This window comes from Hippopotamus amphibius, chromosome 7 (assembly GCF_030028045.1).
Source record: "Hippopotamus amphibius kiboko isolate mHipAmp2 chromosome 7, mHipAmp2.hap2, whole genome shotgun sequence".
NCBI lineage: Eukaryota > Metazoa > Chordata > Mammalia > Artiodactyla > Hippopotamidae > Hippopotamus > Hippopotamus amphibius.
The window spans coordinates 128,526,057-128,553,810 of record NC_080192.1 but is presented as its reverse complement, the minus strand read 5'-3'; the positions used below and the strand labels follow the sequence as shown (position 1 = coordinate 128,553,810).

General features: G+C 36.6%; 1 protein-coding gene across 5 annotated transcripts in view; it reads left to right on the top strand.

Annotated features, from left to right (window-relative positions):
• The window catches only part of SELENOI (selenoprotein I), a 39,886-nt gene extending 12,522 nt beyond the window's left edge, over window positions 1-27,364 (top strand). Inside the window, exons 2-10 of one of the 5 annotated variants that reach the window (XM_057740859.1) lie at window positions 2,021-2,089; window positions 2,566-2,674; window positions 4,559-4,633; window positions 8,865-9,127; window positions 10,048-10,156; window positions 15,282-15,330; window positions 19,147-19,327; window positions 20,552-20,734; window positions 22,909-27,364. In XM_057740859.1, coding sequence (XP_057596842.1) covers window positions 2,021-2,089; window positions 2,566-2,674; window positions 4,559-4,633; window positions 8,865-9,127; window positions 10,048-10,156; window positions 15,282-15,330; window positions 19,147-19,327; window positions 20,552-20,734; window positions 22,909-23,007 — 1,137 coding nt within the window. In that variant the 3' untranslated portion in view covers window positions 23,008-27,364. Of the gene's footprint in view, window positions 1-2,020; window positions 2,090-2,565; window positions 2,675-4,558; window positions 4,634-8,864; window positions 9,128-10,047; window positions 10,157-15,281; window positions 15,331-19,146; window positions 19,328-20,551; window positions 20,735-22,908 lie in introns of those variants that run through there. The other 4 variants (XM_057740860.1, XM_057740863.1, XM_057740862.1 and 1 more) reach the window with 4 other exon arrangements.
• The last annotated feature ends 390 nt before the right edge of the window (window positions 27,365-27,754 follow it).

The window sequence follows — 27,754 nt, the reverse complement described above, 5'->3', positions numbered from 1 at the left end:
AGAATTTAAAAAGAGGATCTTTTTGAATCAAAATACCATGAATAAAGGACCTTCTTTTATATCTAAGTTCGAATTATGGAAAGCTGCTGAATGGGACTCATTCAGCAAACATTTGAATTAAGAGCATTGTACTTTGTACATCGTATTAACTATTCGTGTGATGTCTTAAACTGTTTTCTTCTGATTTGGTGGACTTGAAATGTGTTTTCTCATTTATCTAACCTGCTGGCTACATCACGTGGGTCTGGGTTCTGACTTTGGTGAAATGGAGGAGGCCAGGGCCCTCGCACCTTGTCATCGGAAGCTTTTCAGGGGTCATATTGCTTGAATGCCCTCAGGTCTGAAAACTTAAATTCAGGCAATCCTATCAGTTTGGGACTCCTTCATTCTGCAGAGGTTCAGGTGTCGTGGCATCTGTTATGTGTAAAAGCTTTGTAGGCTCTAGAGAACCAGGCAAGTGGAAGTTGATTTTAGTGAAAACAGTGATACTTGTTTAAGCAGCTTCCTGCTGAGAGTCTGGGTGCAGCTGCAGAGCTTCTCTGGCCAGTTTTCTCCTTCACCATTTTCTTCCCACTGTCTATATCAGATCTTTTGTCCAGTTTACCCATTTCATCAGAATGAGTTGGAGAAATGGAGGCACTCAGACATGGATTCTGTTGAATAAACATTTGACTTACTAGCTTATTCTGTTCAATAAACATTTGACTTGCTTGCAGTGTTTTATTTTATTTTTTAGCAGTATTTTTTTATTTTACTTTATTTATTTATTTTGCTGCGTGGCATGTAGGATCTTGGTTCCCCAACCAGGGATTGAACCCATGTCCCCTGCACTGGAACCATGGAGTCTTAACCACTGGACTGCCAGGGAAGTCCCCTTTTTAGCAGTATTTTAAATTATTTCTATTTATTTACATTTTTGCTCCATCACACTTTTAAATCTTGAAACACTGATGAGAAATATTTCCTGCATATTTATAAAACACTCAGGAAGAAATTTTGATCTTTAATTATGATTTTTTTAAATATCAGATACTCCAGTGCTTACTACTTATTTTATATTCATACATACATAAATACAAAACACAGTCGAAACTTTTGTCGGGCATTTGACTCATGTGACATCTTTTAAATGTCAGCTTGTTGAATTAGGTAATATTCCCACTCCCCGAGGGTGAGAATTGTCCCTTACCAACGTTGTATTCCTTTTCCCCCACACCTAGTGGGTGCTTCCTACATGCCAGACACTCCACTGTGTGTATGTGTCTCTGATGAATAAGTCATCAACATGCCTCTTAAAGTATTACATAATAACATACAGATATTTTGTTAAAATTTTCTCTGAAGTTTTACTACATAGCTGGACAGTTGGCGCATACGCGTGAACACCCTAACCTGTTGTTTTCTCCTTTGCTTATGTAAGCCATCCATTTTCCTGCTGTAAAGGGATCTGTCATTCCTTTGGTGCTCAAAACACAGCTAATGATACCTAATGCTTTTGTAGCACTTACTGTGGGCTAGGTACGGCTCTAAGTGCTTCACGTGTATTATCAGTTTGTCTAATCCTTATGGCAATCCCTTGAGGTAAAGGCTGTGATCCTCATTTTACAGGTGAGGAAACTGAGACATAGAGGTTAAGTAACTTGCCCAAGATTGCACCGCTAGTAAGTGCATTACTAATGGTTTCAAGGGTAAAACAGCTAGATTCCCGTTAATTGAGAGGGATGAGGGCGGTTGAGAAGGTCAGTGTGGTTAGTGTGTGAATGCACAGTAGGTGAGCACTTGAAAGCAATATAAAATTTTCCGCAGCAACCTTGTAATCTATAAAAGTTGATTTGAATAAAAAAAATTGTTTGGCTCTACTTGGCCATCTTTGCCCCATTCATATTGCTCCAGTTCCATGAGGACATCATATAAATAGATATATTCTCTAGATTATTTTTGTACTATTATTTTCATTTGAGGAATATTGTCCCACTTGCTGGTATGCAAGGATTAACTCTTTTCTTTCATTTCTTAACAGTACAGTGCTGTGGATACCAATCCACTCTCTCTGTATGTCATGCATCCATTTTGGAACACTGTAGTAAAGGTAAGATGATTAATAAGCATGTACTTAGGTTTTAGTAAGTTTTAAATATTTGGAACCATTTTATGGAGTATTACAGACACAACGGTCAGTTCAGTAAGATGTTTAGAGAAACTACATCTCCTATCCTCCTTTCCCTTAGTCACATACCTTTTGATTTATCTCATCATTGAAATATAAGTTTATACTCTAGATCTATCATATTTATAAAATGCTTCTGAAATTTTTCTAAACTAAATATAATGTTACAATTATAAAGGTTTGTTGATATAGAATTATGTAAAATATAGAAAATAGAAATACTTATTTCTATTAACTGGAGATTATGGTTTACCATTTGATATATATCACTATAACTCCTGTATATATGGCCTTTCAAATTTATAGCGTTTATTATGACAAATTTACGTGTTGTGGTATGTAGTAGACAGAGAGGTTTCTCTGCTTTAATTATTTTGTAATTATTTTGAAAAAAATAGGTGTTTCCTACTTGGCTGGCTCCAAATCTGCTAACCTTTTCTGGCTTTCTGCTGGTTGTGTTCAATTTTCTGCTTATGGCATACTTTGATCCTGACTTTCATGCTTCAGGTAAGGTTATTACTTTAATATAAAATCTTAAATGTCTAAATAGATAAAAATGAGATATGGTTCTTTTCTGATTTTATTAAGATGCTTGCATTTCTGAAAAGTTTTGAATGTTATAAGGGTATCTAAAATACTAGAATAGGGTGTCAAAGCTAAGTTGTGTTTTCACAATCTCTTATGTATGTTTCTAACAAGTTCTAGAAACCAACTTGGCTCTTGAATTTAGATTGCCGTCTGAAAAGCCATGAGGTTTTTATAAATAAAAAGTAATTGGATTTATAAGAAGATGGAAAATTAGGACTGTGAAGTTTTGCCTGAAAATGAATATAAGCAAGGCTCAACATACCTACCAGTTCCAGAAATATCCCTTCCCCTTTTCTACTTATAGAATAAAAATCCCCATTTTCTAAAGGGAATGTGATCTCTCTTTCCCTCTGCTCAGCATTTGTACGTACTTTTAATAACTCCCAGTTTCCTCTGAAAATGGTTGTTAGACCTTAAATATTTATTGACAGAAGTCTGGGCCCTAACTGAGGAGGAGAGGGAAAATGCACCTTTGGAGGCATTTTTCAGCCTGTTCCCAAAGTCTTCTTTCGTACCTACTGCTGTCTTACTTCCTCCCACACCCCAGCTTCTGCCCCGGCCAAAGAGGAGAATCTGAAGTGTATCTGGGATGAGGGGGGAGATGTGGGAGATAGTTTATTTTTATTGCTCAGCCAGTGGATGGAGTTGAGAGGAATAGAAAGATGGAGGTAGATGAGTATTTTTTGCATTTTAAGTTAGAGGATATATTTTCCAATAAGAATACTTATAAATGATGTAGTCAGGAGTTTTAGTACTAGAATTCATCTGTGTACTGACCTGGAGAAATTAACAGTCCCTGACAACATTGTTTTTGTAGGAGAATTTGGAGTATCAAACACTTAATGACTTTTGATATTACAGGAATTTTGAATATTGTAACTATGCCTGTGCCTGACTTTATCAGCTGAAAATTTTAGCCTTAGCTTCTGTATATGTAATAAAATGTCAATTGAAGATCATAAAATACCATGTGAATAATGCCTAAGATTAACTTTCATTAAGCATGGTTTTGATGTTGTGTTTTTTTCAATTGTATTTTAATCCTCAGAACAGCCTCAAAAGTTTATCTTTGAAACTAGAAATAGTATTTACTTAGTTATTAAGAGAACTAAAAATATGTAAATAGTGTATGTATTTCCCCAAGTCCTACAACTTGAAGGACCAGATAAACCATCTTGTCCCAGTATATTTGGAAAGTGGAAGACAGGAAAAGCTAAATGATATATTCAAGGCCACACTGCTGGTTGATTACAGAGCCAGGACTAGAATCCAGACCTCCTGAATCTCACTTGTTTTATCTTAGGGGGCAAAGTGAGGTCCAGATATTTCAGAGTGAGTCTGATGCCAAAATTATCCAGTTGAGGTAGTTTATACCCAACACAAAAGGTCTTTTGTTCAGCTGATTCATAATTTGATGAGAGAGCAAAGATTGAAGGCTTAGTACGTGTTTGTAGTATAATCATTAACAATAAGGATCAGATTAAACACAAGCATTTTTAAAATTCCACAAACATTTTTCGTTCTAGGCACATAAGTAATTTTCAAGTAAAGATGAACAGTCAGTCTTGAGTTATGATTAAAGTTCAAAATAAATGCCCATTGTTTATGACAGATTGGGTTACTTTAATTTTGTCAGGGTGTGCTGATACATTCCAATATTTGCCTAGTTCTACATTCAAGGTGTATTGTAAAGTACTTCAGCTTCTATTTAATAAGTAGAAACATTTCTCATTGGCAGTGTAGGCTATGGTAAGAACAGTTGTACTTAGACTGTGTTCAAATCTGAGTTGCTTTCCTTTACAGCACCAGGTCACAAGCATGTACCTGACTGGGTTTGGATAGTAGTGGGCATCCTCAACTTCGTAGCCTACACTCTAGGTAAGAAATTGGCACATACTCATTTTGGTCAATGGCTCGTGAAATGGTTAGCAAGGATAGCCATCCACTACGTTAACATGTTCTCCTATGCTTAATTCACTTTAACTAGGGTTTATTAATATCCCGTTCAGTTTGATAGGCATATTCTTGAGTTTCTCTATGAAAAATATAGTCATTTGCTAGGAATTCAGAGAACAAGATAGGAGTTGGCAAACTACCCCTTGTAGGCCAAATCTGGCCCTTTGCCTGTTTTTGTAAGTAAATTTTTATTGTAACACAGCTGCACTCATTCCTTGTAGCTGCTTTCCTGCAGCAAAGACACAGTTGAGTAGTTGCAGCAGAGGCCATTTGGCCCACAGTGCCTAAACTACTTACTATTTGGCCCTTTACAAGAAATATTTCCCAACCCTGGCATAAGACATCATTTTTGCCATGAATTTGGGAAGCAGTACTGACATGTCAAATAATTGCAGAATACTGAGAGAGATGCTGTAGTAGAGCATAGTGGGAGAACAGATATAGAAGCGATCAGTTCTCATCTGGTGGAGGGAGTGGTCAGGGCCAGGCTACACCATCTATTCTGCCAAGAGTGCGTTTCGTTGGGATCATCTGCGTGGCTTGGCCTGCATTCTCCTATTCTTCCCTGCTTTATTTTTCTCCATAGCACTTAAAACCATGTGACCCACTTGTATGTTGTCTGTCTGCTCTAAAATGTCAGTTCGTTGAGGATGGGTACTTTATTTTGCTCGCTCTGTACCCAGTGTTAAGAACAGTGCCTGCTACAGAGGAGGTACTCAGTGTGTGGTTTTTAAATTAACTTGAGGTAGCCGTCCTTGACTTAAAGTTACTTAGGTCTCTTCAGATAAAAATGACTTGTATTCATAAAACCAGGAAATTTGGTTCAGGATTAAATGCTGATGTGGTGGATGACCAGAGCTGCAAGAATTTGGGGAAGGAGGAAAATGAAATCAAGAAGAATTAGGCAAAAACTTAGTTAAAAGAGCTACATTTAGACAGAGGCTTTTGTGCATTTGTTGTTAAAGAGGAGCTGGTTTTAATGGGACCTCCCTGGTGGTCCAGTGGTTACTACTCCGTGTTTCCACTGCAGAGGGCATGGGTTCCACCCCTGGTCAGGGAACTAAGATCCTGCAGGCTGTGCGGTGCGGCCAAAGGAAAACAAAACAAAACAAAACAAAACAAAACAAAAAAATATATATATATATATAATTTTGCTATAGAATTTGGTTGCCAAGGACTGCAGGAGGAATAGGGAAAAGGAGAGGGTGGCCTGTGAGCTCTGACTTCTAGCAGCATGTCGTAAAAGTCTTTGGAAGTACCTGTTTCAGGTCTCCATAATTCTGGCAAAAATCCTGACCTAACATGAACGGTTTGTTGTAAAATCTGCCTTGAAGCAACAATTTCTAATCTTCATTTATACTACTAGTATGACTATTCTTACACTTTACTGCGGAAACATTAATGTGTTTGATCACAGGTGCTGCTCTAGGTTCTGCTGGTGGGTTTTTCATAATATATAGGAAATGCACTGAATTGCCTTTCTTATGAAAAAACATTGTGAGATGTATCTAGACCCCAGGCTTCTGGAGCTAGAATGGGTTCAGTGAGAAGATGTACAGGACCTAATTGATATGTAGCTCATGAATTCAATATTTGTAATAACTGCATAGAGGTTGCACTGAGAACAGGAAATAAAGCCAGCAAATAATGAGAAAAGACTTTTAGGATACATTTTAACTACTTAGGGGCAGAAGAGTTCCCAATCCTGTAAAACAGAGATCTACAGTGTTTGGACAGAAGTTTGAGATTCATCCTTTCGTATATTTCTTCAACAATGTTTTTAAAGGCCCTCTTTGCCACAAGCTGCGCTAGGTACTGGGGATAATACTGTGGCTAGCAAGATAAGCACAGTGATGGTGAGGGATTTTTAATTCCTTGAATCTGCATCTTTACAATTAGTCTAATTCTGATACTCTTAATTAACAAAACTGTGTCTCTAGAGGAGGAGTTTTTATAATTCAGCCTCTTCTTCCTTTTTAACTAGGTTGTACCATCCTTTCCCTCTCTTCCCCTCTCCCTTTCTCCCCTTCTCCTCCGCTTCCTCTGTCGCAGGCTCCTCTGTTTCTGCCCCTAAATGAAGGTGTTCCAATGTGCTTTCTCTTTCTCCTTCCTTATTCCCTTGGTAATCCTGATCTCTAACACTATTGAGTTGACTCCTGTGTTAGTATCTAGCCCTTGTCTGTCTTCTGAGTACCTTTAGGTTGAGCTGCTTGACATTACCATGTGGATGTCCTGCCAACACTTCAATTTCAGCATCTAAAATTGTTCTCAGCATCTTTTCTATCAATCTTGCTCCTTCAGATGTTCTTATTTCTACTAACACTACTGCTCTCTTAGTTACCCAGATTGGAGATTTTGGAGATGGTCTTCTTGTCCTTCAGTCTCACCTCTCTTCTTTCACTGCATTGTCGTTTTTCTTTTCTTTTTTTTTTAATTTTTATAAATTTATTTATTTATTTATTGGCTGCGTTGGGTCTTTGTTGCTGCACATGGGCTTTCTCTAGTTGCGGAGAGCGGGGGCTACTCTTCGTTGCGATGTGCGGGCTTCTCATTGTGGTGGCTTCTCTTGTTGTGGAGCACGGGCTCTAGGTGCATGCTTCTGTAGTTGTGGCATGTGGGCTCAATAGTTGTGGCTCAAGGGCTCTAGAGCACAGGCTCAGTAGTTGTGGCGCACGGGCTCAGTTGCTCCGTGGCATGTGGGATCTTCCTGGCCCAGGGATCGAACGCGGGTCCCCTGCATTGGCAGGTGGATTTTTAATCACTGTGCCACCAGCAAAGCCCCCATTTTTATTTTCTTAACATCTCTCCTGCCTCCAGCTTTTTGTTCCCACTGCGTCCCATCTCAGTTTAGGCCTACTAATTAGTGTTCCTCTCCCAGCCTGTCCTTCACACTGATGTCAGGTGGAGCTTCCTGAAGCACTTCATTGCTTTCACTCTTCTTACTCCTCTACTCAGATAATTTTAGTAGCTCCTCAGACTCTCTAATACTTCTAAACTGACTCAAACCTCCCTTCTAGCCTCTGTATACTGCCCTCTTCACGTACTAGTTTCTGGTCGAATTAAACTACTTGGCAGTGTCTGCACACACATGTGCTTTTCCATCTTGGTGTTTTTGCTGATAGCACTCCCTCCTCTTGAAATGACACACTCCTTTATCTCCTGTCCGCTGAAATCCAACTCATTCTTTCTGTCCCCACTCAGATTTCATCTTGTCTGGAAAGCCAGGCTAGCTTGTCTTAGCCCGGAGAGAACTCGTCCCTTTTCTGTGCTCTGCTGTGGTTTGTGATACATCATATCTGTCATGTTTTGTCTCCTTTCTCAATTGTAAACTCTTTGAGGGCACAAACTTAGTTTATTCTAAGATTTTTATAATATTCACAGCATCAAGAAGAGTGCTTCGCAGGGAATTCTACTCAGTACTCTGCAATGACGTATACGGGAAGAGAATCTAAGAAAGAGTGGATATATGTATGTGTATAACGGACTCACTTTGCTGTGCAGCAGAAACTAACACAACATTGTAAATCAACCATACCCCAATAAAAATTAATTAAAAAAAATAGTGCACTGTACAGTTACAGTAACTTTAATTCTTATATTTACTCAACACCTACTGTGTGCAAAGCCTTTTCGAAAGCACTTAACATTATGGAGATGCTCCATCTGTAAAGAAGAACCTGTGATATCAAACAAGATGAAATAGGTCTATGACTGAAGTAACCAAGTGTTTTTGGATCCTAGAGCAAGGAATGGTTAGATAAATTACAACGAACAACTGTTGAATATTCTCTGGAAGGTTGAGAATTTGTGGCTAGTGGAACAACTCAGTCATTAGGCAGATTTGGAGGAATTCAGAGTCCAACTAGAATGCTTCTTCCTCAGATCTAAAGTCAACACCATTCAGTGTGATTTAAGATTTTAATTTTTAAATTAAGCTTTGAGAAATTACAGATTTTATTTCTGAAATCTTTGCGTTGTAGGAATTAAAGGTTGGATTTTTATAGTACTGTCTGATAGGTATACGTTAGTTAATTAACATTCCTATGATATGCTGATATGTTTTGTTTTGTTTCTCTCCATTTTATTAAAAACGACTTTCTCCATACTGGTGCAGATGTTGACCTTTGCCTGTGGTAATGTGTTTTTGTTGCAGATGGTGTGGATGGAAAGCAAGCCCGTAGAACCAATTCCAGCACCCCGTTAGGGGAGCTTTTCGACCATGGCCTGGATAGTTGGTCATGTGTTTACTTTGTCGTAACTGTGTATTCCATTTTTGGACGAGGATCATCTGGTGTCAGTGTTTTTGTTCTTTATCTCCTGCTGTGGGTAGTTTTATTTTCTTTCATCCTGTCCCACTGGGAAAAGTATAACACAGGGATTCTTTTCTTGCCTTGGGGATATGACATTAGCCAGGTGGTAAGTATGTGTTCTTCCTTAAATTTCCAACGTTACCATTAATTTTGGGGGAAGTTTTTGTCATTCCTTCTTTATTGACCTTAAGCTTTTTTGGTTACAACTAATGGGTGCTTCAAAATTTTTTTCCTTTTTATATTATTTTTGCTTATTTTTGGAAAATTTCAAATACGTACAAAAATAGAGAACTCTTATGTACCTGTTACTTAGCTTCAGCAGTTAACACTTGCCCAGTCTAGTTTCACATATACTCTTCCTCACCCTCTTTCCAGTTATTATAAAGGGAAATCCTGGCATTATGTGATAAATATTTTACTATATATCTCTAAGTGGTAAGAGTTCTTTTCAAAAAACATAATCACGATGCCATTATTACACCAAAAAAGGAACGATTTCTTAACATTCATTTAAACTGTTGAGTTTATAAAGAAAGTTATGCATGTATAATTGAATTGTTGTTTTCACTGCCAGCGTTTCAATGAGTAGAGAGATTTGTTTTCTCTTACTTTGTAGGCTTGCTATTAACTCTCCCTGCCTTAGAAGCTCAGCTTTTTGTGTTGCCATTTTGCCCATCTGCACCTAAGGCTGCAGTGAAGAATCAGGAGTTTGGAGTGTGTTTGAAGAACATGATTGGGTGGGCAAATTGGGTCATCGTGTGGCTTATGGTGGCCATCAGCCAGTTTATGAGATGCCTCATGAGGCCAGTCGCTTGCATTGTCTAGAAGTTAGTTATTTTATAGCGTTGTTGGCCGAAGAAAATATTTTTAAAGGCGAGAAGACTTGCCACAGTATCAAATTTAAGCATACTTCTTGCTTTTACTAAAATATCTTTACTAGACTTATGCTGCATAAAGCGTTATTGACTCCCTGATCTTTTCCAGCTGTTAATGCTCTGTATGCTTTTGTCTGCATTTTCGTTCCAGACTATTTCTTTTGTCTACATAGTGACTGCGATTGTGGGAGTTGAGGCCTGGTATGAACCTTTCCTGTTTAATTTCTTATATAGAGACCTATTCACTGCAATGATTATTGGTAAGAAGCTCCATGTTGAAGCCTGTTTTAACATCACTTTGTTATCAAAGCCAGTGTTTGATTACAACAAGCAGCAACACCCTTCCCCCTCCCGCATGCCCTCCGAGCAAGTAGAACAACCCTACAACCCTGTAGGGTTTCAACCAAACCTTTAAGGAAAATAAGGTTTCTTTGTTCTGTTTTGCTTTGTTTGTGTTCCGCACCAAGCTATTTCTAATCAGAAGGAAATAATACCAAAATAGATCACACGAACCTCGTAAACTAACTATTCAAATTAATCTAGACTATATTGAGGATCCACATGTAGGTGGATTTTGGTATTGATTTTAGTACTTATCTCAAAATTGAAGATTATTAGTTTGAGGAACTAGAATGACGAAACACAGAGTTTACTTTATAATACATCTGCTCCAAAAATTGAGCTTCTTTTCCTCTCAGATACCCTCTTTCTTAAGCCTCTGAATGCTAGGTAAAAAAATTTTTTTTTAAAGGGTTTTATTGAGATACAGAGTGAAGTAAATCAGAAGGAGAAAAACAAATACCAGATGCTAGTGCATATATACAAAATCTAGAAGAATGATACTGATGAACCTCATGGCCGGGCAAGAACAGAGATGCAGACGTAGAGAACAGACTAGAGGACACGGGGCGGGGGAGGCGGTGGGAAGCTGGGGACCTAGTGAGAGAGTAGCACTGGCACATACGCACTACCAAATGTAACATAGATAGCTAGTAGAAAGCTGCTGCAGAACACAGAGATCAGCTTAATGCTTTGTGACGACTTAAAGAGGTGGGATAGGGAGGGTGGGAGGGAGGTTCAAGAGGAAGGGGATATGGGGATATATGTATACATATAGCTGATTCACTTTGTTGTACAGCAGAAACTAACACAATACTGTAAAGCAGTTATACTCCAATAAAGATAAAAAAAAGTTTTATTGAGATATAATTGACATACAATAAACTACATATATTTAGTGTACAATTTGATATTTTTCTTTCTTATTAGTCATCTGTTTTATACATATTAGTGTATATATATCAATGCCAATCTCCCAATTCATCCCCCCTGCCCCCCAACTTTCCCTTTGGTGTCCATGTTTGTTCTCTACATCTTTTTCTCTGTTTCTGCCTTGCATACCGGTTCATCTGTACCATTTTTCTAGGTAAAGATTTTGATCATAATAATGTTCCCTTTTTGATTTTAGACAAAGGGGGGATATCTACAGGATGATTGAGTGGGAGAGATTGTTTTTATGGAAAGAGGCAAAGAGGAAGAGGAATCTGGGTTGTTATTTGGCACACCAGGAGTGACACTAAGACCTTAGTAGAGTTTAAAAAAAACAAAAACAAAAAAACCTTGGCTGTTGCTCCATTCTCTTAGGTAAAAAACAATCCTCCCTCCCTCTATCTGTGAACCTTAGCTATAGAATGGGAATTAAAGGCTTAGAAACAGCTGAGAAGATGCTGCATTAAGTATTGGCTTTCAGAAAAGGAGTATGTGGGGATTTTCTGTGTTTCTGGACTGCAGATGTTTTAGGAACTCTGCTGTAATCTACCAAATGTTCATTTTTGGGTGCCTGTATAAACTGTGATTTCTTTACCTTGAAAAGACTAGCCATTTTTCATCTCCTACCATGATTGAATCTTTATTTATGCAGCCTGTCCTATGGCAGGTTTGCTGCATTTTACATTTAAATGTTAAAGATAAAATAAAATCTCCAATATGAGGTGTATTTTTTAATGTTAAGTGGGTACTTTAACAGGCATATAATTTTCTTTGTAATTTATAAATTTTTGGCAACAATACTTACTAGGTAATGGTACGTCCTATTGCATCACATTAGGAGGCACACAGTATCTGGTTGTCTTTCTTTTTGTGTAATCAAAAGTGACCAGAGGGTTGAGGTATTGTATGTCTGTTCTGTCTTCACCAAGTTCTGCCTCAGCTCATCACCTAACAGATGCTGATGATCGTTGCTTAGGAATCCATTCATTCAGTGGAGAGCCAGGGGAATAAAGTTTGTTTTTTGATAAAATACCTCATAAATTCATACTGATAATTCCAAATCAAATTTGATGATACAGATTTTTTTACTTAACCTAGTTGATCTTATATTTGTATCTCCTTTAAACTCTGACAAAAGTCTTTGCTTTCAATGACACAAAATATTCATTTACTTTCTTCCATAAAACACCCACAATAGTCTGAGAACATAGTACCAAAATCAGCATCATGTGATTACTGGAAATTGTTGACGATTTTGGTTTTCTGCAGTTCCATTTGTCCTCATGGTTCATCCTGCTAGAGATGCCCAGACAGGTTATTATAGTCTGCAGTCCCCGTTCTGTGGTGTGCCACCAACTGTGAATATATATGTTAGCTTCATTTTACTTTTGATTTTTAGGGGTTACTTTTTCTTTTAAAATTTATTTTTCTTTTATAATTATGTAATGTATTCACATGATTACAAAGTCAAATCTATATATAAAACAAGATACATTCAAAGAAGTCTAATCTCTATCACTAGTCTTTTCTTGCCTCATAGTTAACTATTCTTAGTTTTTAATTTTTTGGTTTATCTTTTCATTGTGTCTTTCTTAATATAAGTGTGTGTGTATTTTTGCCAGGGTATTTTGAAAGAGATCTCTAGAAGCAGAATTGTTAGTAAGGACAGATGTATGCAGTTTCACTAAATATTCTTGTATTCTCTTCCATATGGGTTATCTGATTTAATTCCCGTCAGCCATGAATGAAAGTACTTGTTTATTTAGTTTTACCAATGTAGTATGTTGTCAAACTTTCAGAGTTTTTGCCAGTCTGTGATAGGTAAGAAATGATATATCTGTATAGTCTTAATTGTCATTTCTCTTATTATGGATGAACTTTTCTAGTGTTTGAGAGCCATTTTTATTTTTTTTTCTTTATATCTCTAGTCAGTTTTTGCTATAGAATTGTTAACCACTTCCTTTATTTTTAGAAGCTCTTTATCTATTAGGTATGTTAATCTTTTGTTTTGATATAAATTTTCTTCCTTTGTCTTTTTTTACTTTCCTTAAAATATTTTTGTCTTTGTGGTTTTGTTGAAGTTTTTATTTAATAAATAAACCTGGAAATATGAGGAAGCAGAATATTTGTTGTGACCATGTTATCCTTGGTGTTCATCTCATTCTAATCAATCCTTTTTTATGATTCTATTCTAATTTTTCTATAGCTGTTGTTTCCTATATTATGACGTCTAGGCCTTCCTAGTGATAAGAAAAGCAGGTCTGCATTTGTGTGGGTTCTATCACTATATAGAGTTTAATAAATAAGTATTTAAATTAATAATTAAATACTCTTTACAGAAAGTACATCAGGTATTATTTAGAGAAGAAATAGAAGATACAGTGTTTCTCTTAGGCAGTCTATATAGAACTCAAGCTTTCTACATGCTTACTGTACTTAATTAAGATAAAGCTATTTTAGAATGTTTTAAACTAAAAAACTCTTGATACCAAATCTTTTGCAAGTTTCTCCCAGCATATTTTCAACACCTCAAAGCTACAAGTGATTCTGGGTTAATTCATTTAGCCCTGGCTCCCTGCTAGTGCTCCCCAGCTTAACATGGAATAAACTGCTAAAAATTTTGGAGGACCTTAGGACATATTGTCTTCTCTTCCACTCCCTCTAAGATCTTTTAACTTGGGAAACTTTGTTCCAGTTGGGCTTGGAAGTAGCAAAGTAATTTATCTTTTGAGATGAAATTTCTGTTTGGTGAATTCTAGTCTTTTCATCAGTTTTTAGCAAGATGTCTTAGGAATTGTTTCGAAGGAGTGTTCTTCTGCCTTTGATCCTTAAGGTCATAGCTGCATTAATCAATCCCCACCCCCAAGCCATGTTTAGTTACTGGGAGTCCAGAATGGGCTAATATGTTGAGTGACAAGGAGATATTCAGTGACGTGTCCAGAAAGTTGCCACATGTATTGGTTTGGAGTTTGAAATAGAGAAAGATTAGGAATTTATATCTCTATAGATCACAGAATCAGAGAATGTAAAAGATTCAGGGGACACTAGAAAATCATTTAACCCATCCTCCATGGTACAGCTGTGGAATCTGAAGCTCAGAGAGATTGTCTGATTTGCCCAAGAGTGCATAATTAGATTTTGGAGTCATCTGTAGACAGCTTATGGTTAAAGCTGTAAGAGAAGATTCTCGGAGGGAGTATAGACACACAAACACCCAGTTAGGGATATGCAGGAGGCAGATTGCCAATAAAGGGCACCAGTTGTAATGGTTGGATGGCTAACAGGAACATTGGGTGAGTGGAATCACAAAGGCCAAGGGAGGAAAGAATTGCAGTTAATGGATAGTCAGTGGAGTCATCTTACTTAGAAGTCAGGATGAAGCAGGGATCCTGAATTTGATTATTAGGAGAGCTTGATAAATTTCGAGTGCAATTTCTGCAGAGGGGAGGCAGAATGAATGAGTGCTAAGGAATTGAAGACAACAGGAAAGTTTGGGTTGAGTGATAGGAAATAGAGTAAAATAGCAGACAGTGAGAGCAGCAGAGGCAATGGTAAGGCTTCTTGGGAAAGCCGTCCTTCTTTTTAGGTTTCAGGGGAAGGAATTAGTGTATAGGGTAGGGGAAGAAATTAAGAACGCTAGGGAGGTAAAGATAAGTGCAAAGGAAGCAGCAGGATCTATTAATTGTCCCCTCTTCCAATAAGTAACTTATACTTGCTGTGTGATTTACAGGTACTGTTCCAGCTGTCTTTGCAAGTGATAACTCATTTAATTCTCAAAACTCTATGGGGTTGATACTACTATTATCTCTATTTTATATAAGAGGAAACTGAGGCACTGAAAAGTTAATTTGCCTGATATCACATAACCAGTTGGTGGCACAGCTGAGATTCAACCCACTCTGGCTCCTTGAGTCTCTGCTGTGAATCACCAAACTGTACTGCCACGCTTTCCGTTGTAAATGTTGTTCAAAAATGTGTTTAATTTCCTTATAGTAGTAAACCTGAACCTGAAAATTATTGGGTCTAAAAATATTACATATTTAGTATGTATTCAATTATTATAAAAATTGCTCTTTGAATAATAATTCATGATAATTTAAATATTATTCTCTTTAGGTTGTGCATTATGTGTGACTCTTCCAATGAGTTTATTGAACTTTTTCAGGTAAGTATTTTATTTTTTAATTGGGCAAGGAATATGAAAATCTTAAGAAATTGTTATTTAGGTGAATTTTAGGATCTCTTTCTTTTGGAATCTGGGCATTTTGAGGAGGTCATTAAACCTGTGTTTTGGATCTAGAATGAGGTTAGGATAATTTGTCTGCAGTGGCTTGTGTAGTCAGTTCAAGGATAGCCCAGAACTACTAGTTTTTTTGTAACAGTTTTGGGCTTACCAAACAGTCTTCTAATTTGTCATTTTTTGGTGAGTGAATTGGGAGGGAGTATGTTCCTGTCAAATATTGGTAAGTTTACATTCTTTTTATAAATTGATTATAATTTTTATAAATTGGTTATGTGTAAGTTTAGTTAGCATGATCATAAAATAAAATTTCTGAACTTATATAGTTGAGGACCACATCCTGGACCTATGCTGACTCTTCTCAAAGAGCACCATATTGAAATTCCTGCCTGAGGAATGGGCTAGGGTTTGGGAGCGGAGTTGCCCTGATGGTTTCATCTCTCTGATCTATGCACTTTTCCACTTTGCCTCAGCCACACTGAATTTACTTATGTGACCTGAATGTGTTGTGTTCTTTCCTTCCTCAGTACTTTTGTTTGCACTCTTTTATCTACTTGGAACACTTTTTTGTACTTCCCACTTCATCCTTCAGTGCTCAGATCTATCTTGCACAATCCTATCCATGTCAAGCCAAGCTCTATGAATCGTCCCTCTTTATAGCCATTGGCAGTCATTCATAGAAGCCATAAAATTTAAAGCTCTGAAGGCCTTGGATTGAGTCATGTGCTCCTCTTCTTCTAAAGTTGAGGTCCTGTCCTGATTGGGCAGTATCTTGTCCAAAGTTATGTAATTAGTGGCAGAACCGGGATGACGATTGAGGGCTCAGTTCAGGTGAGCAGACATATAGGAGAGTACCACCTGTATACTCAGAGCCACTAAGATATGCTGTGGACCACTGCAGTTCAGATTCTTTCACTCTTCTTTTTTTTTTTTTAACTTTTTATTTTTTTATTTTTTACAATAAACTGCATATATTTAGAGTGTACAATTTGGTATTCCAGTCTCCCAATTTGTCCCCCCCCAACCCTCCCTGCTTTCCCCACTTGGTGTCCATATGTTTGTTCTCTACATTTGTGTCTCTATTTCTGCCTTGCAAACCGGTTGATCTGTACCATTTTTCTATAGTACACATGTATGTGTTAATATACAATATTTGTTTTTCTCTTTCTGACTCACTTCACTCTGTATGACAGTCTCTGGGTCCATCCATGTCTCTAAAAATGTCCCAGTTTCATTGCTTTTTACAGCTGAGTGATATTCCATTGTATGTATGTACCACATCTTCTTTATCCATTCATCTGTTGATGGACATTTAGGTTGCTTCCATGTCCTGGCTATTGTAAATAGTGCTGCAATGAACATTGGAGTGCATGTGTTTTTTTTGAATTATGGTGTTCTCTGGTTATATGCCCAGTAGTGGGATTGCTGGGTCATATGGTAGTTCTATTTTTAGTTTGGCAAGGAACCTCCATACTGTTTTCCATAGTGGCTGTATCAATTTACATTCCCACCAGCAATGCAAGAGCGTTCCTTTTTCTCCACACCCTCTCCAGCATTTACTGTTTGTAGATTTTCTGATGATGCCCATTCTAACCGGTGTGAGGTGATACCTCATTGTAGTTTTGATTTGCATTTCTCTAATAATTAGTGATGTTGAGCAGCTTTTCATTTGCCTCTTGGCCATCCATATGTCTTCTTTGGAGAAATGCCTATTTAGGTCTTCTGCCCATTTTTTTATTGGGCTGTTTATTTTTTTGATATTGAGCTGGATGAACTGTTTATATATTTTGGAGATTAATCCTTTGTCTGTTGATTCATTTGCAAATATTTTCTCCCATTCTGAGGGTTGTCTTTTCGTCTTGCTTATAGTTTCCTTTGCTGTGCAGAAGCTTTGAAGTTTCATTAGGTCCCACTTATTTATTTTTGTTTTCATTTCTATTATTCTAGGGGGTGGATCAAAAAAGATCTTGCTGATATTTACGTCGAAGAGTGTTCTTCCTATGTTTTCCTCCAGGAGTTTTATAGTGTCTGGCCTTACATTTAGGTCTTTTATCCATTTTGAGTTTATTTTTGTGTATGGTGTTAGAAAGTGTTCTAATTTCATTCTTTTACACGTAGCTGTCCAGTTTTCCCAGCACCACTTATTGAAGAGGCTGCCTTTTCTCCATTGTATATCCTTGCCTCCTTTGTCATAGATTAGTTGACTGTAGTTTATCTCTGGGCTTTCTGTCCTGTTCCATTGATCTATATTTCTGTTTTTGTGCCAGTACCATACTGTCTTGATCACTGTAGCCTTGTAATAGCCTGAAGTCAGGAAGCCTGATTCCCCCGACTCCGTGTTTCCTTCTCAAGATTGCTTTGGCTATTCAGGGTCTTTTGCGTTTCCATACAAATCATAAAATTTCTTGTTCTAGTTCTGTGGAAAATGCCATTGGTAATTTGATGGGGATTGCATTGAATCTGTAAATTGCTTTGGGTAATATAGTCATTTTCACAATGTTGATTCATCCAATCCAAGAACATGGTATGTCCCTCCATCTGTTTGTGTCTTCTTTGATTTCTTTCATTAGTGTCTTATAGTTTTCTGAGTACAGGTCTTTTACTTCCTTGGTGAGGTTTATTCCTAGGTATTTTATTCTTTTTGTTGCAATGGTGAATGGGATTGTTTCCTTAATTTCTCTTTCTGATCTTTCGTTGTTGGTGTATAGAAATGCAAGAGATTTCTGTGTGTTAATTTTGTATCCTGCAGCTTTACCAAATTCATTGTTTAGCTCGAGTAGTTTTCTGGTGGCATCTTTAGGATTTTCTATGTATAGTATCATGTCATCTGCAAACAGTGACAGTTTCACTTCTTCTTTTCCAATTTGGATTCCTTTTATTTCTTTTTCTTCTCTGATTGCTGTGGCAAGGACTTCCAAAACTATGTTGAATAGTAGTGGTGAGAGTGGACATCCTTGTCTTGTTCCTGATCTTAGAGGGAATGCTTCCAGTTTTTCACCATTGAGAATGATGTTTGGTGTGGGTTTGTCATATATGGCCTTTATTATGTTGAGGTAGGTTCCCTCTATGGCCACCTTCTGGAGAGATTTTATCATAAATGGGTGTTGAATTTTGTCAAAAGCTTTTTCTGCCAGATTCTTTCACTCTTAAGTTGTGTATCATAGTAGCACTGTGAGGTACCCTTTTAGTATTGTTTTGTGCTCATTTTATTTTTCCTGTTAGAATATAATCTCATGGGACACAGTTCAGGTTTTATTCATCTTTACATTCTAGAGGGAAAAATGAGACTAGGGCTCAGAAGACTTCCATTCTAGTCCTGGCCCTGCCACTTGGTAGCAAGTTATGTAAATTTATATTGATTGATTGACTTGGTTGCACTGAGTCTTAGTTGCAGCCGGCAGGCTCCTTAATTGTGGCATGCTAAGTCTTAGTTGCGGCATGCATGTGGGAGCTAGTTCCCGGACCAGGGATCGAACCTGGGCCCCCTGCATTGGGAGCTCAGAGTCTTAACCACTGCACCACCAGGGAAGTCCCTAGTTATGTAAATTTAAATTCTCTCATCCTCACTTAACCTGTCTCTAAAATGGGATTCATAGTGTTGGTTCTACCTATGCCATGGGGTTATTGTGAATAAAAATAAGGGAATAAGTGTGAAAGTACTTTGAAAACTACAAAATAAGAGTACAGTGTTAAGTTTTATATGTAATAATGTTCTTTGTATTACTTGATTTTTTTTTTCAGAAGCTATAAAAATAACACCTTGAAACACAATTCAGTCTATGAAGCTATGGTTCCTGTCTTTTCTCCATGTTTGCTATTCATTTTGTCTACAGCATGGATCCTCCAGTCACCTTCAGATATTTTAGAGTTACATCCTAGAGTATTCTACTTAATGGTTGGAACAGCCTTTGCCAACATTACAGTAAGGTTTTTTTTCTTTTAAAAATCGTAATACATATAAGAAATAATTGACAGAATTTGACAGTTTGAGAAACCTTATACAGTATGAGAATAAGCAGGTGTTAATTTAAAAACCTTTAATCAGAAATTTGAAGGAATAATTAATAACCTCAAAGACAGAACATGCTGAAAGTTATTTTATTTTTTGTTTGAAGTCAATAGGATTTGGAAACTGCTATAGTATTTTGGGACCATGGGATGATTTAAATTTTTTGTTTCGGTTTCCTGCTGAAGAATCCATAGAATAATTCCCTTCAGACTCTAAACATTATTAATAGTGTGGTTGAAATGGGAGCAGTGCTAATGATTAATTTAGGGGGCTTGGAAGGGGTTTTTGAGAGAGAAAATACACACACACACCCCTCACATGTTTTTTATAATCAACTGATTTTTAAATTAAGAACATAGAATAAAAAACTTTGTAATAAACACTACGTATGTTAAAAAATCCCTTTCTCTGCTACGGCCCAGCAAGAGAGCAGACAGGGATGAAAGACCAGGAGGAGTTGAGAAAGGACCCTGTTAGTCCTGACAGCCAGGAAGCCAGTGCTCTAGCTCAGGCCAGGTCCTTTAGAAGTTCTTATTTTTTAACTTAGCCACTGAGTTTATGTTTCCATGTCTGTGACTTGTGTTTACTATCCCAAGTCATACTGATTTCATAGGGTTTAAAGATCTGAAAACATTAATGCGCTGTATAAAAAGTATCTCTGAAGGAATAAAACTGTATTTGAGAAAGGTGTTGAAGTAAAGAGAGCCAAAGAGGTTTTGAGATGTTATATGATAATATGACTGAATTGGAGGTAGCATCTCTTCATCACTATGAAGAAATTTAGTTGTGTGATGCTATGGAAGGCTGTTCTGAAAAAATTGTTTTCATATGTCATAGAATCTTAAAATTGGGAGAAATTTCTTTTATCTAAACTGTTACCCAATAGAAGAGTGCCTTCTATAGCATCCTTACTAAATTATCTACCAGTCTCTTCTGACACACAATCTGAGGGTCCATGGGTTTGGAGGTTGGGATAGAGGTCCGGTCGGACTCCTGAGCAGTTGAGAATTACTGAACTTGATAATATGTAATGTACATATCTTGGCTCAACTACTTGAATGCTTTTTAAATGTTGGAGTGACTAGTGCTTTGCTGATTAAATTTTTATTCTCTTTCTCTCTTTAAAACAACTTCAAGTGTCAGCTGATTGTTTGTCAGATGAGCAGTACCCGGTGCCCAACTTTGAATTGGTTTCTGGTTCCTCTCTTCTTGGTTGTCATGGCGGTAAATGTAGGAGTAGCCTCTCACATTGAGAGCATCCTTCTGTTTACATTAACAACTGTTTTTACTCTGGCCCACATCCATTATGGAGTACGAGTGGTGAGTAATCTAGAGCAAAATTGCTTCCATCTGATTCCTAAATAGTGGACTAGGGGTGAGGGAAAATTTCAGAAGAAACTTGCTGATTATAGTAGCTGGAAGAATTTTGTGATATTCTCTAAATTTTGGATAATATCCAGGTGCATGATTCCAGGTGTTGTTTTCTAATAAATATGTTGTAGTAACTACAAATAATTTAAAAGCTAGGTAATTATTTTGAGGAATTAGCTCTTGTTTTTAAATGAGAAGAAATGTAAACCATTTTCTTGGTAATAGGATTTTAAACTCTTTTGTGCTTTTAATTACATAGGACAAAATAATCCTATTTGTTGATTATTTCTATACTTGCTTCTTAAGCGTCAGGGACATTTTTATAAGGGGAAATATGGAAGAGAATAGATTTAAGAAGTATTCTGCAAGCCTTAATATTCTCTTCTAAAGTAAGAAACTGGTACAAAAAATGAAAAGAAAACAAGTCACAATTTGTCAGCTCTACTGAAAAGTAAAAAAGAAACTTTTTAGGACAGATGGAGTAGGATAGGTATAATAAAATGAACATCAGAATCATGCAGTTTATTTTCTTTTTCCTCACACTTTAACATTCTTTTCTAATTATTTTACATATCTTATAGCATGGTCTCGTAATTATGATTTTAATTGCTGTACAGTATTCTGTCGAGGAGATTACTTAATATATTCTCAGTTTACATAACTGTGACCCAGTTATTTTAATCATTTAGGTTGTTTCCATATTTTCGCTGTTGTAAATAAAGTTGAAGTGAACAATCTGGAATAATATTTTTTTCCTTCATTTGCTTTATTTTCTGAGGATGATTTCATAGCAGTTGGGTCTGAAAGTGTATTCATATTTATATAGCTTTAAAAATACTTCTGTTTGGTATGCTTGTACGAAAGGAACCCTGCTGTGAAACAGTTTGAGAAACAAAATGTCTTTACTTCGGTATTGTCAGACATATTTTTAAAATGAGGGCACCTATCATGCTTGATAACTCTTTATACCTTACGTATGTTTCTTCCCTTAGTGTTTCTCCCCAAAGTAGCCCACATTTGTTGGAACAAAATAGATTAAAAAAACCATGATAGCCTATGAATTATGACATGAAGACATTATTATTTATGTTTTTATTTGTGCAAATTTAACATTATATGCTTTATATCAACACTCTTAGGCCTTTATTCTGATATTTGATCAGTCATCTGCATGAAGTAGAACAGTTGCCAGTGTCTTTCATAAGTGTTTTAACTTAGTATAACCCTCAGAAACCTATCTTTAGAAAACCATATACACACACCAAACCAAACCACAACACATTTAAATTACAAAGGCAGTACATTTTCTTTTTTTTTTTAATTTTAATTTTATTTACTTATTTATTATTTTTTGGGGGTACACCAAGTTCAATCATCTGTTTTTATACACATATCCCCATATTCCCTCCCTCCCTCAGCAGTACATTTTCATTGTTAAAAATCTGGAAAATAAATATAAGCACAAGCTAACTGAAAAAAATTCCAGAAGCATCTTTTTTGGTCTGTCTTTCTGCTCTCTTAACAATTCTACAACTTCTGACCAGAAGGTAAACCTTGCTAAGCCACACAAAACATTGATTTGAGCTATTGAAATGTAAATATTAAGAATAGGAATGGAAAGAAGAAATATTAAATAAACAATACTTGCTAACTGGGATACCCACTAGGGATACCCTAATTAATGTGATTTAAACCATTAAAAATTTACAGATCTAGTTTTATAGTGTTTCATGAGATTAGGAATGATTACCTAGAAGTGTTATAAGAAGGTGAACCTTGACTCTAACCATATATGTAAATGTTTGATTTGCTAGATATTGTAAGTCAGCTAACCCTATAATTTTTTAGTAGATTTGAATAGAAGGCTGTGTGGTCTGGAGGGCTCTGGAAAGACTAGATTTTGGAGTTGGGCAGACCCAGGTTTAAGTCCTAACTCTCCTGGGATAATGCTAGTACTCATTTAGCCAGCTAGCTCTACAGCTATCCTCGTCCAGAAAATCTTCTTCATTTCTGATGATTTTTGCCGTGCCAGTAAATTGTCTCCAGAGGCTGAATTCTGTATGCTTTTTTTAAAAAAAATTGTGTATGTATTTGTCATTGCCTCATGTTCTGATTTTCTATAGGTAAAGCAGCTGAGCAACCATTTTCAGATTTACCCCTTCTCATTGAGGAAACCAAACTCAGATTGACTAGGAATGGAAGAAAAGAATATTGGCCTGTAATCTACAGAAAGAAGTACTGTAAATAAGATGCTTGTAAATATTTCATCCATCACCATTGAACTAAACTGATCTGCTTAACAGACATGGGAACTCAGCGTGTGTGGTACTTGGACAGCAGGAATGATACATACGATCTGAACTTGTGGAATTTTGGACCTACTAACTTCCAGCTTATTTTATTTTATTTTTTATAAAACCATGTGATGTTTTGGTTAAACATAATGTACATTAGACCAGACTAGTAATTTTAGCTTCAGGAGTCCATAATGTTTTGGTTCATACAGAGTTAAAGATGCTTGGTTTTTATTTTTAAAACCCCCAAATTGGTTTAGGAACACTGGTAACATTCAGAAGACCCAATATGTTTTCGTATTTGGTACTTAGCGGTAGGTCTTTAGCTGTGGAAGCTGTCAATAGCCCAGTTCTAATATAGGGAAAAGATAAGAGCAAGTCACCTTCAGCAAGAGATGCCAGATGATTGCAGAACAATATACAGTTGCCAAATACTGGTTTCTCTTTCCCATGGAAATACCTTTTGTCCTCATGTGCTAAGAGACATAATATATATATTTAGATTCTCTAGTGTTCTGGCTCTCTTTGTTATGGAACAGATCTTGATAAATGGTTTAATTTTCTTTTAAAGAGAAACATTCTATTGAGACTTAGTAGAGAATGGATTGTAATTGTAGCTCAGTCATTGGCATGGTTCACTGTTTAAATGTGGCATTTTTTTCTCTCAGCTGCAAGTTGCTGAGATTTGGTGCCTATAAACTATGATCACACGAAAGCACGTGACAGTCCCAGTCTTAGAATAATTACTCGTGAGGAACACAGATAAACTTCCTCACAAGAACAATTTTCTTAGGAGTTAGGAATCTCATGAAGCTCATATGAAATTACTACTGTGAACCTCGCTATGGAATTCGTTTTCTGATTTAATTTGTACTTCCTCTCTCCCTCTGTCTTTCTGTGGAGGAGAGACTGCTGTGTTTTTTATTTCATACAGGATAAAGAAATAGAAGTTCTGTCTTCCCCAACTTGCTCACTTCTCCACTTGAAGAAAATGAGTAATTTTTGAGGTTTACTGACAAACATAAAAATCTCTTTGATTTTAATATGGTTGTTTTATGATCACACCTTTTCATGAATGTGGATATTCTTTCTTTTTGGTTTTGTATCCCTTTAATTTGGTGGTGGTGAAATTTACTGGCTGATTTTCTTTTATTTTCCATTGAGTGAAGTTTGTGCTTAAATGAAGAGTGTATCTTAAACCCTTTTTTTTTGGACGGATTGCACTTGGATAAAATAGGCACCACTGTGTTGATATGTAATTAAATCCATAATCATTATTTATCTATGAATGTGACCATCGTTAAATTTAATTATAGTGTATTCCTTTGTTGGATTTTAGTCTGCTGCTTTGTAAAAATAACTGTGTAATTGATATTTCAGTTTTTAAATGTGTAAAGTCTAATCATTGTCATTCAGGTTATTAGAAATGAGGCGCCAAGGAGCTAACACATGGTTCTGTACTCATTTTAAAAAACTGTAAAGGTTGAGGTATACTCTATGACTTTCTCTGAGACAAAAATGAACACTGAAAATAGGTGAGAAATTGATTCAGGAAAATATGGATAGTGATTCCATGTTTGTTAATACTGGATTGGCCAAAAAGTTCATTTGGGTTTTTCGATGTCACAGAAAAATCTGAATGAACTTTTTGGCCAACCCAATAAATTGCCATCATGGATGTCAGAAAATGAACTAATTAAGTAAAATAACTCTATCTTTTGTATACCTTGTTCTGTGTCATCTCTAAAACTGAACTGGATAAAGTGTTAATTTGCACCGGGAACAAAGTTTTAAGTTTTCTAAGCTAACCATTTTATTGTTTTGTTGACCCCGTATACAAAAATGAGATTAATCTGTATTATATAAGAAAAGAACTGATAAATATTTATAAAATGACACATTTGGACCACAGGCTTTCTTCACCTTGTACAGTTTAGTTTAAAAAACAAACAAACACCTTTTACTTCTGGCATAGGGTCATGTCCTGTAATTTGGGGGCTATTTTACCTCAAAGTATGTTTCTGCTCTTTTTCTGTGGCAGTAGGTTTATTTGAAAATTGTTTTGTACCTATATGTTATAACGTATTTCCCAATGGTGGTTAAGAATTATGCTGTAGTCAGTTTTATTGGTATCAATAGATGAAAGAAAGATGGCTGTCAAGAAGATAAAAGATGAAAAGTGAGTAATTAACTGTTTCAGAATACGGTGGACTTGGGAGTCTTTAGGTACTGCTGACTCTTTTTCTTGGTTTAGTCTGCTGTCTTGAAGTGCATCGTGAAAGCCCCCATTCGTTATGTAGTGATACAGCAGCTGAAGCAGGACTTCATTACGAAGAGCTCTGTGAACTTACATCATTGCCAATTATCATAACATTTCCAAAGTCTAACAGATATTTCAGGCTTATGCATGATATTTTGGGGTGCGTTCACACCCCAGCCTTTCTCCCAGCATATGCTGAGTTGCCTTTTGGGGAGCAATGGCATGATTGGTCATACATGCATGTTTTCTGTACATTTCAGAATCGAGTGCCTTAGCCAGGCCAGAGGTTTGCTTTGTGTTTCTTCTGACCAAAGTTACCTAGACCTGTAAGAAGTTTCTTTTCAGGTTATGGTATGAAAAATGTCCTTTCATGCTTGTCAGAAAATAATTCCCCTATATTTGAGGGGGGCATGGGATAGAAAAATCTAAAAAATATCTGAGTCTGTTAATGCTGCCTTTTATGATCCTTTAATAGCATTCATGATGTTAATGTAATGTACAGTTTAAAATTGCCACAATTTAACCAACATTCCTCCCTTAATATGTACTAGACATAGTTTATGGGTTTTAGTCTTAAGGGTAGTAGAGTGAATAACTTCCAAATAAAGAGCTAAATAGTCTTCCTTGGCATTTTAATAATATCATGGTTAAATTACTTTTAATTGTAATTTTAAAAAGAAGGTTCAATGCTGATTATGGCCTAGAATGTTTTAGTACTGTTACCAGCATGTCATGTATTTTAATATAGAGCTATTGGGAAGAGGAGTGTATGTCTAGGATTGCCCAAATTCTAAATAGTTACCGAAAGAAAACTGATCATGACCTAGAGCCTGGCATTGGAGGAACATGCAAAGGAGAAAGCAGACACAGTATCCACGTTAAGGGGAAGAAGAGGTCACTTTAGTGCCCAGTGATCGTACTGCAGGGTACAGTTTAAAATTGTCACAACTTAGTCATTCCTCTAGAAATTTTAAGTTCAAATGTGAATTTGAAAGTTTTCCTGAGTGTTCAGGTTTCAAAGAATTATTTTATTTTGTAGTCAGCCCAAAAACATTTGGAATGTACCTTGCTTTCTAAAGCAGACTTTGATTCTTTAACCTATGGAGAATGAAAAGGTAATCTGAGGGTGTTTGAATCAAAGGCTACTTTTCCCCTTTATATTTTAGCCTGTTTGTAACTGCTCCTCGTCATTCTTCACCTGGGTTGTTTTTTTTGTTTTTAACTAGCCACTACCTAGGACGGAGATGCCCACTCGCTCTGTTGCTCCTAGATCCTGCCACATTCAAATCTCCTTTATTGTCTTAGTTGACTAGTCAAGGACTGGGAATGTGCCAGAGGGAACAAAGTGAACCTGATGGACTAGAACTTTTGACTTTGGGTTCCCAAATAAGCCAAAAACAGATACAGAAATCTTTGGTTGTGTTGATTCCTGTGTTCAGAGTGGCCTTGATCTTGACCTCAGTTCTGGACTTGCTTGAGCACTCTATAGGAAATTTGTGAAGTCAGACTAGAATTTTCTTTGTCCTGTGAGGTGTCCTTTTGTAAGGCAGCATGCCCATTCTTGAACACCCTGTGGGTGGTGAATAACCTTAAGTGAGTTGCCAGTGCTAGAACCTTCCAGGAAGAATTTTAACTAGTATGCTGCATTTGAAGCACTTTGACATGTACATTTTAAGTGACAGTTTTAACAGTAAAACAGTGTTAAATTAATCACTGCGAAACTTGAAAGTGTGATGCCCTGTACATTTTAGGAAGCTTAAGTAAATTTCTGATTTTCCTTTATTAATTATGTAACCCATGTGATTTGTATATTTTACTTTTCATCTTTGACAGTGGTACAAACGACTGACTTATTGGCAGGCAGTTACTTCAGAGTATATGGTAAATCATGGTTGTCTAACTTTTCCAGAGAAAGCGGCAATGTGTTTACTTCTTCCTTTGTGTGAAGCCATGGGAATTGGATTTCCTGGCTAATTTATTTCCAGTGTTTTTACAGTGCAAAATAAATGTAACCTTTTAAACCTGCATGCTAGTAATGCTTTCCTTTTTGAAATAAAAATGCAAGAGATACTAATCTAGCTGATTGTTTTTAAGCAGAGACCTGCTCTTCTTACAGGCAGATCTTAATGAGCTAATATTTTGGATAGCAAAAGAAGTTTTGCCATTTGTAGCCTTTTTTCACAGGTGGCCTGAGTGATGGGGTTGTGTTACATTTGGTCAGAAAGGCCGGGTTCCCAGAATTGGAAAATGGCACATGGACTGATCTTAGAATATTTAAACAAGGGCTCATCTTGAGGAGAGTCCACTTGGACACAACAGAAGTATTGTCTCCCACAGGCCATTCACATCCTCTTACTCTTTATAGAATCATTCTTAGAAAGCCAGGTTCAATCAGAGTAGTGTTATTTTGAAAGC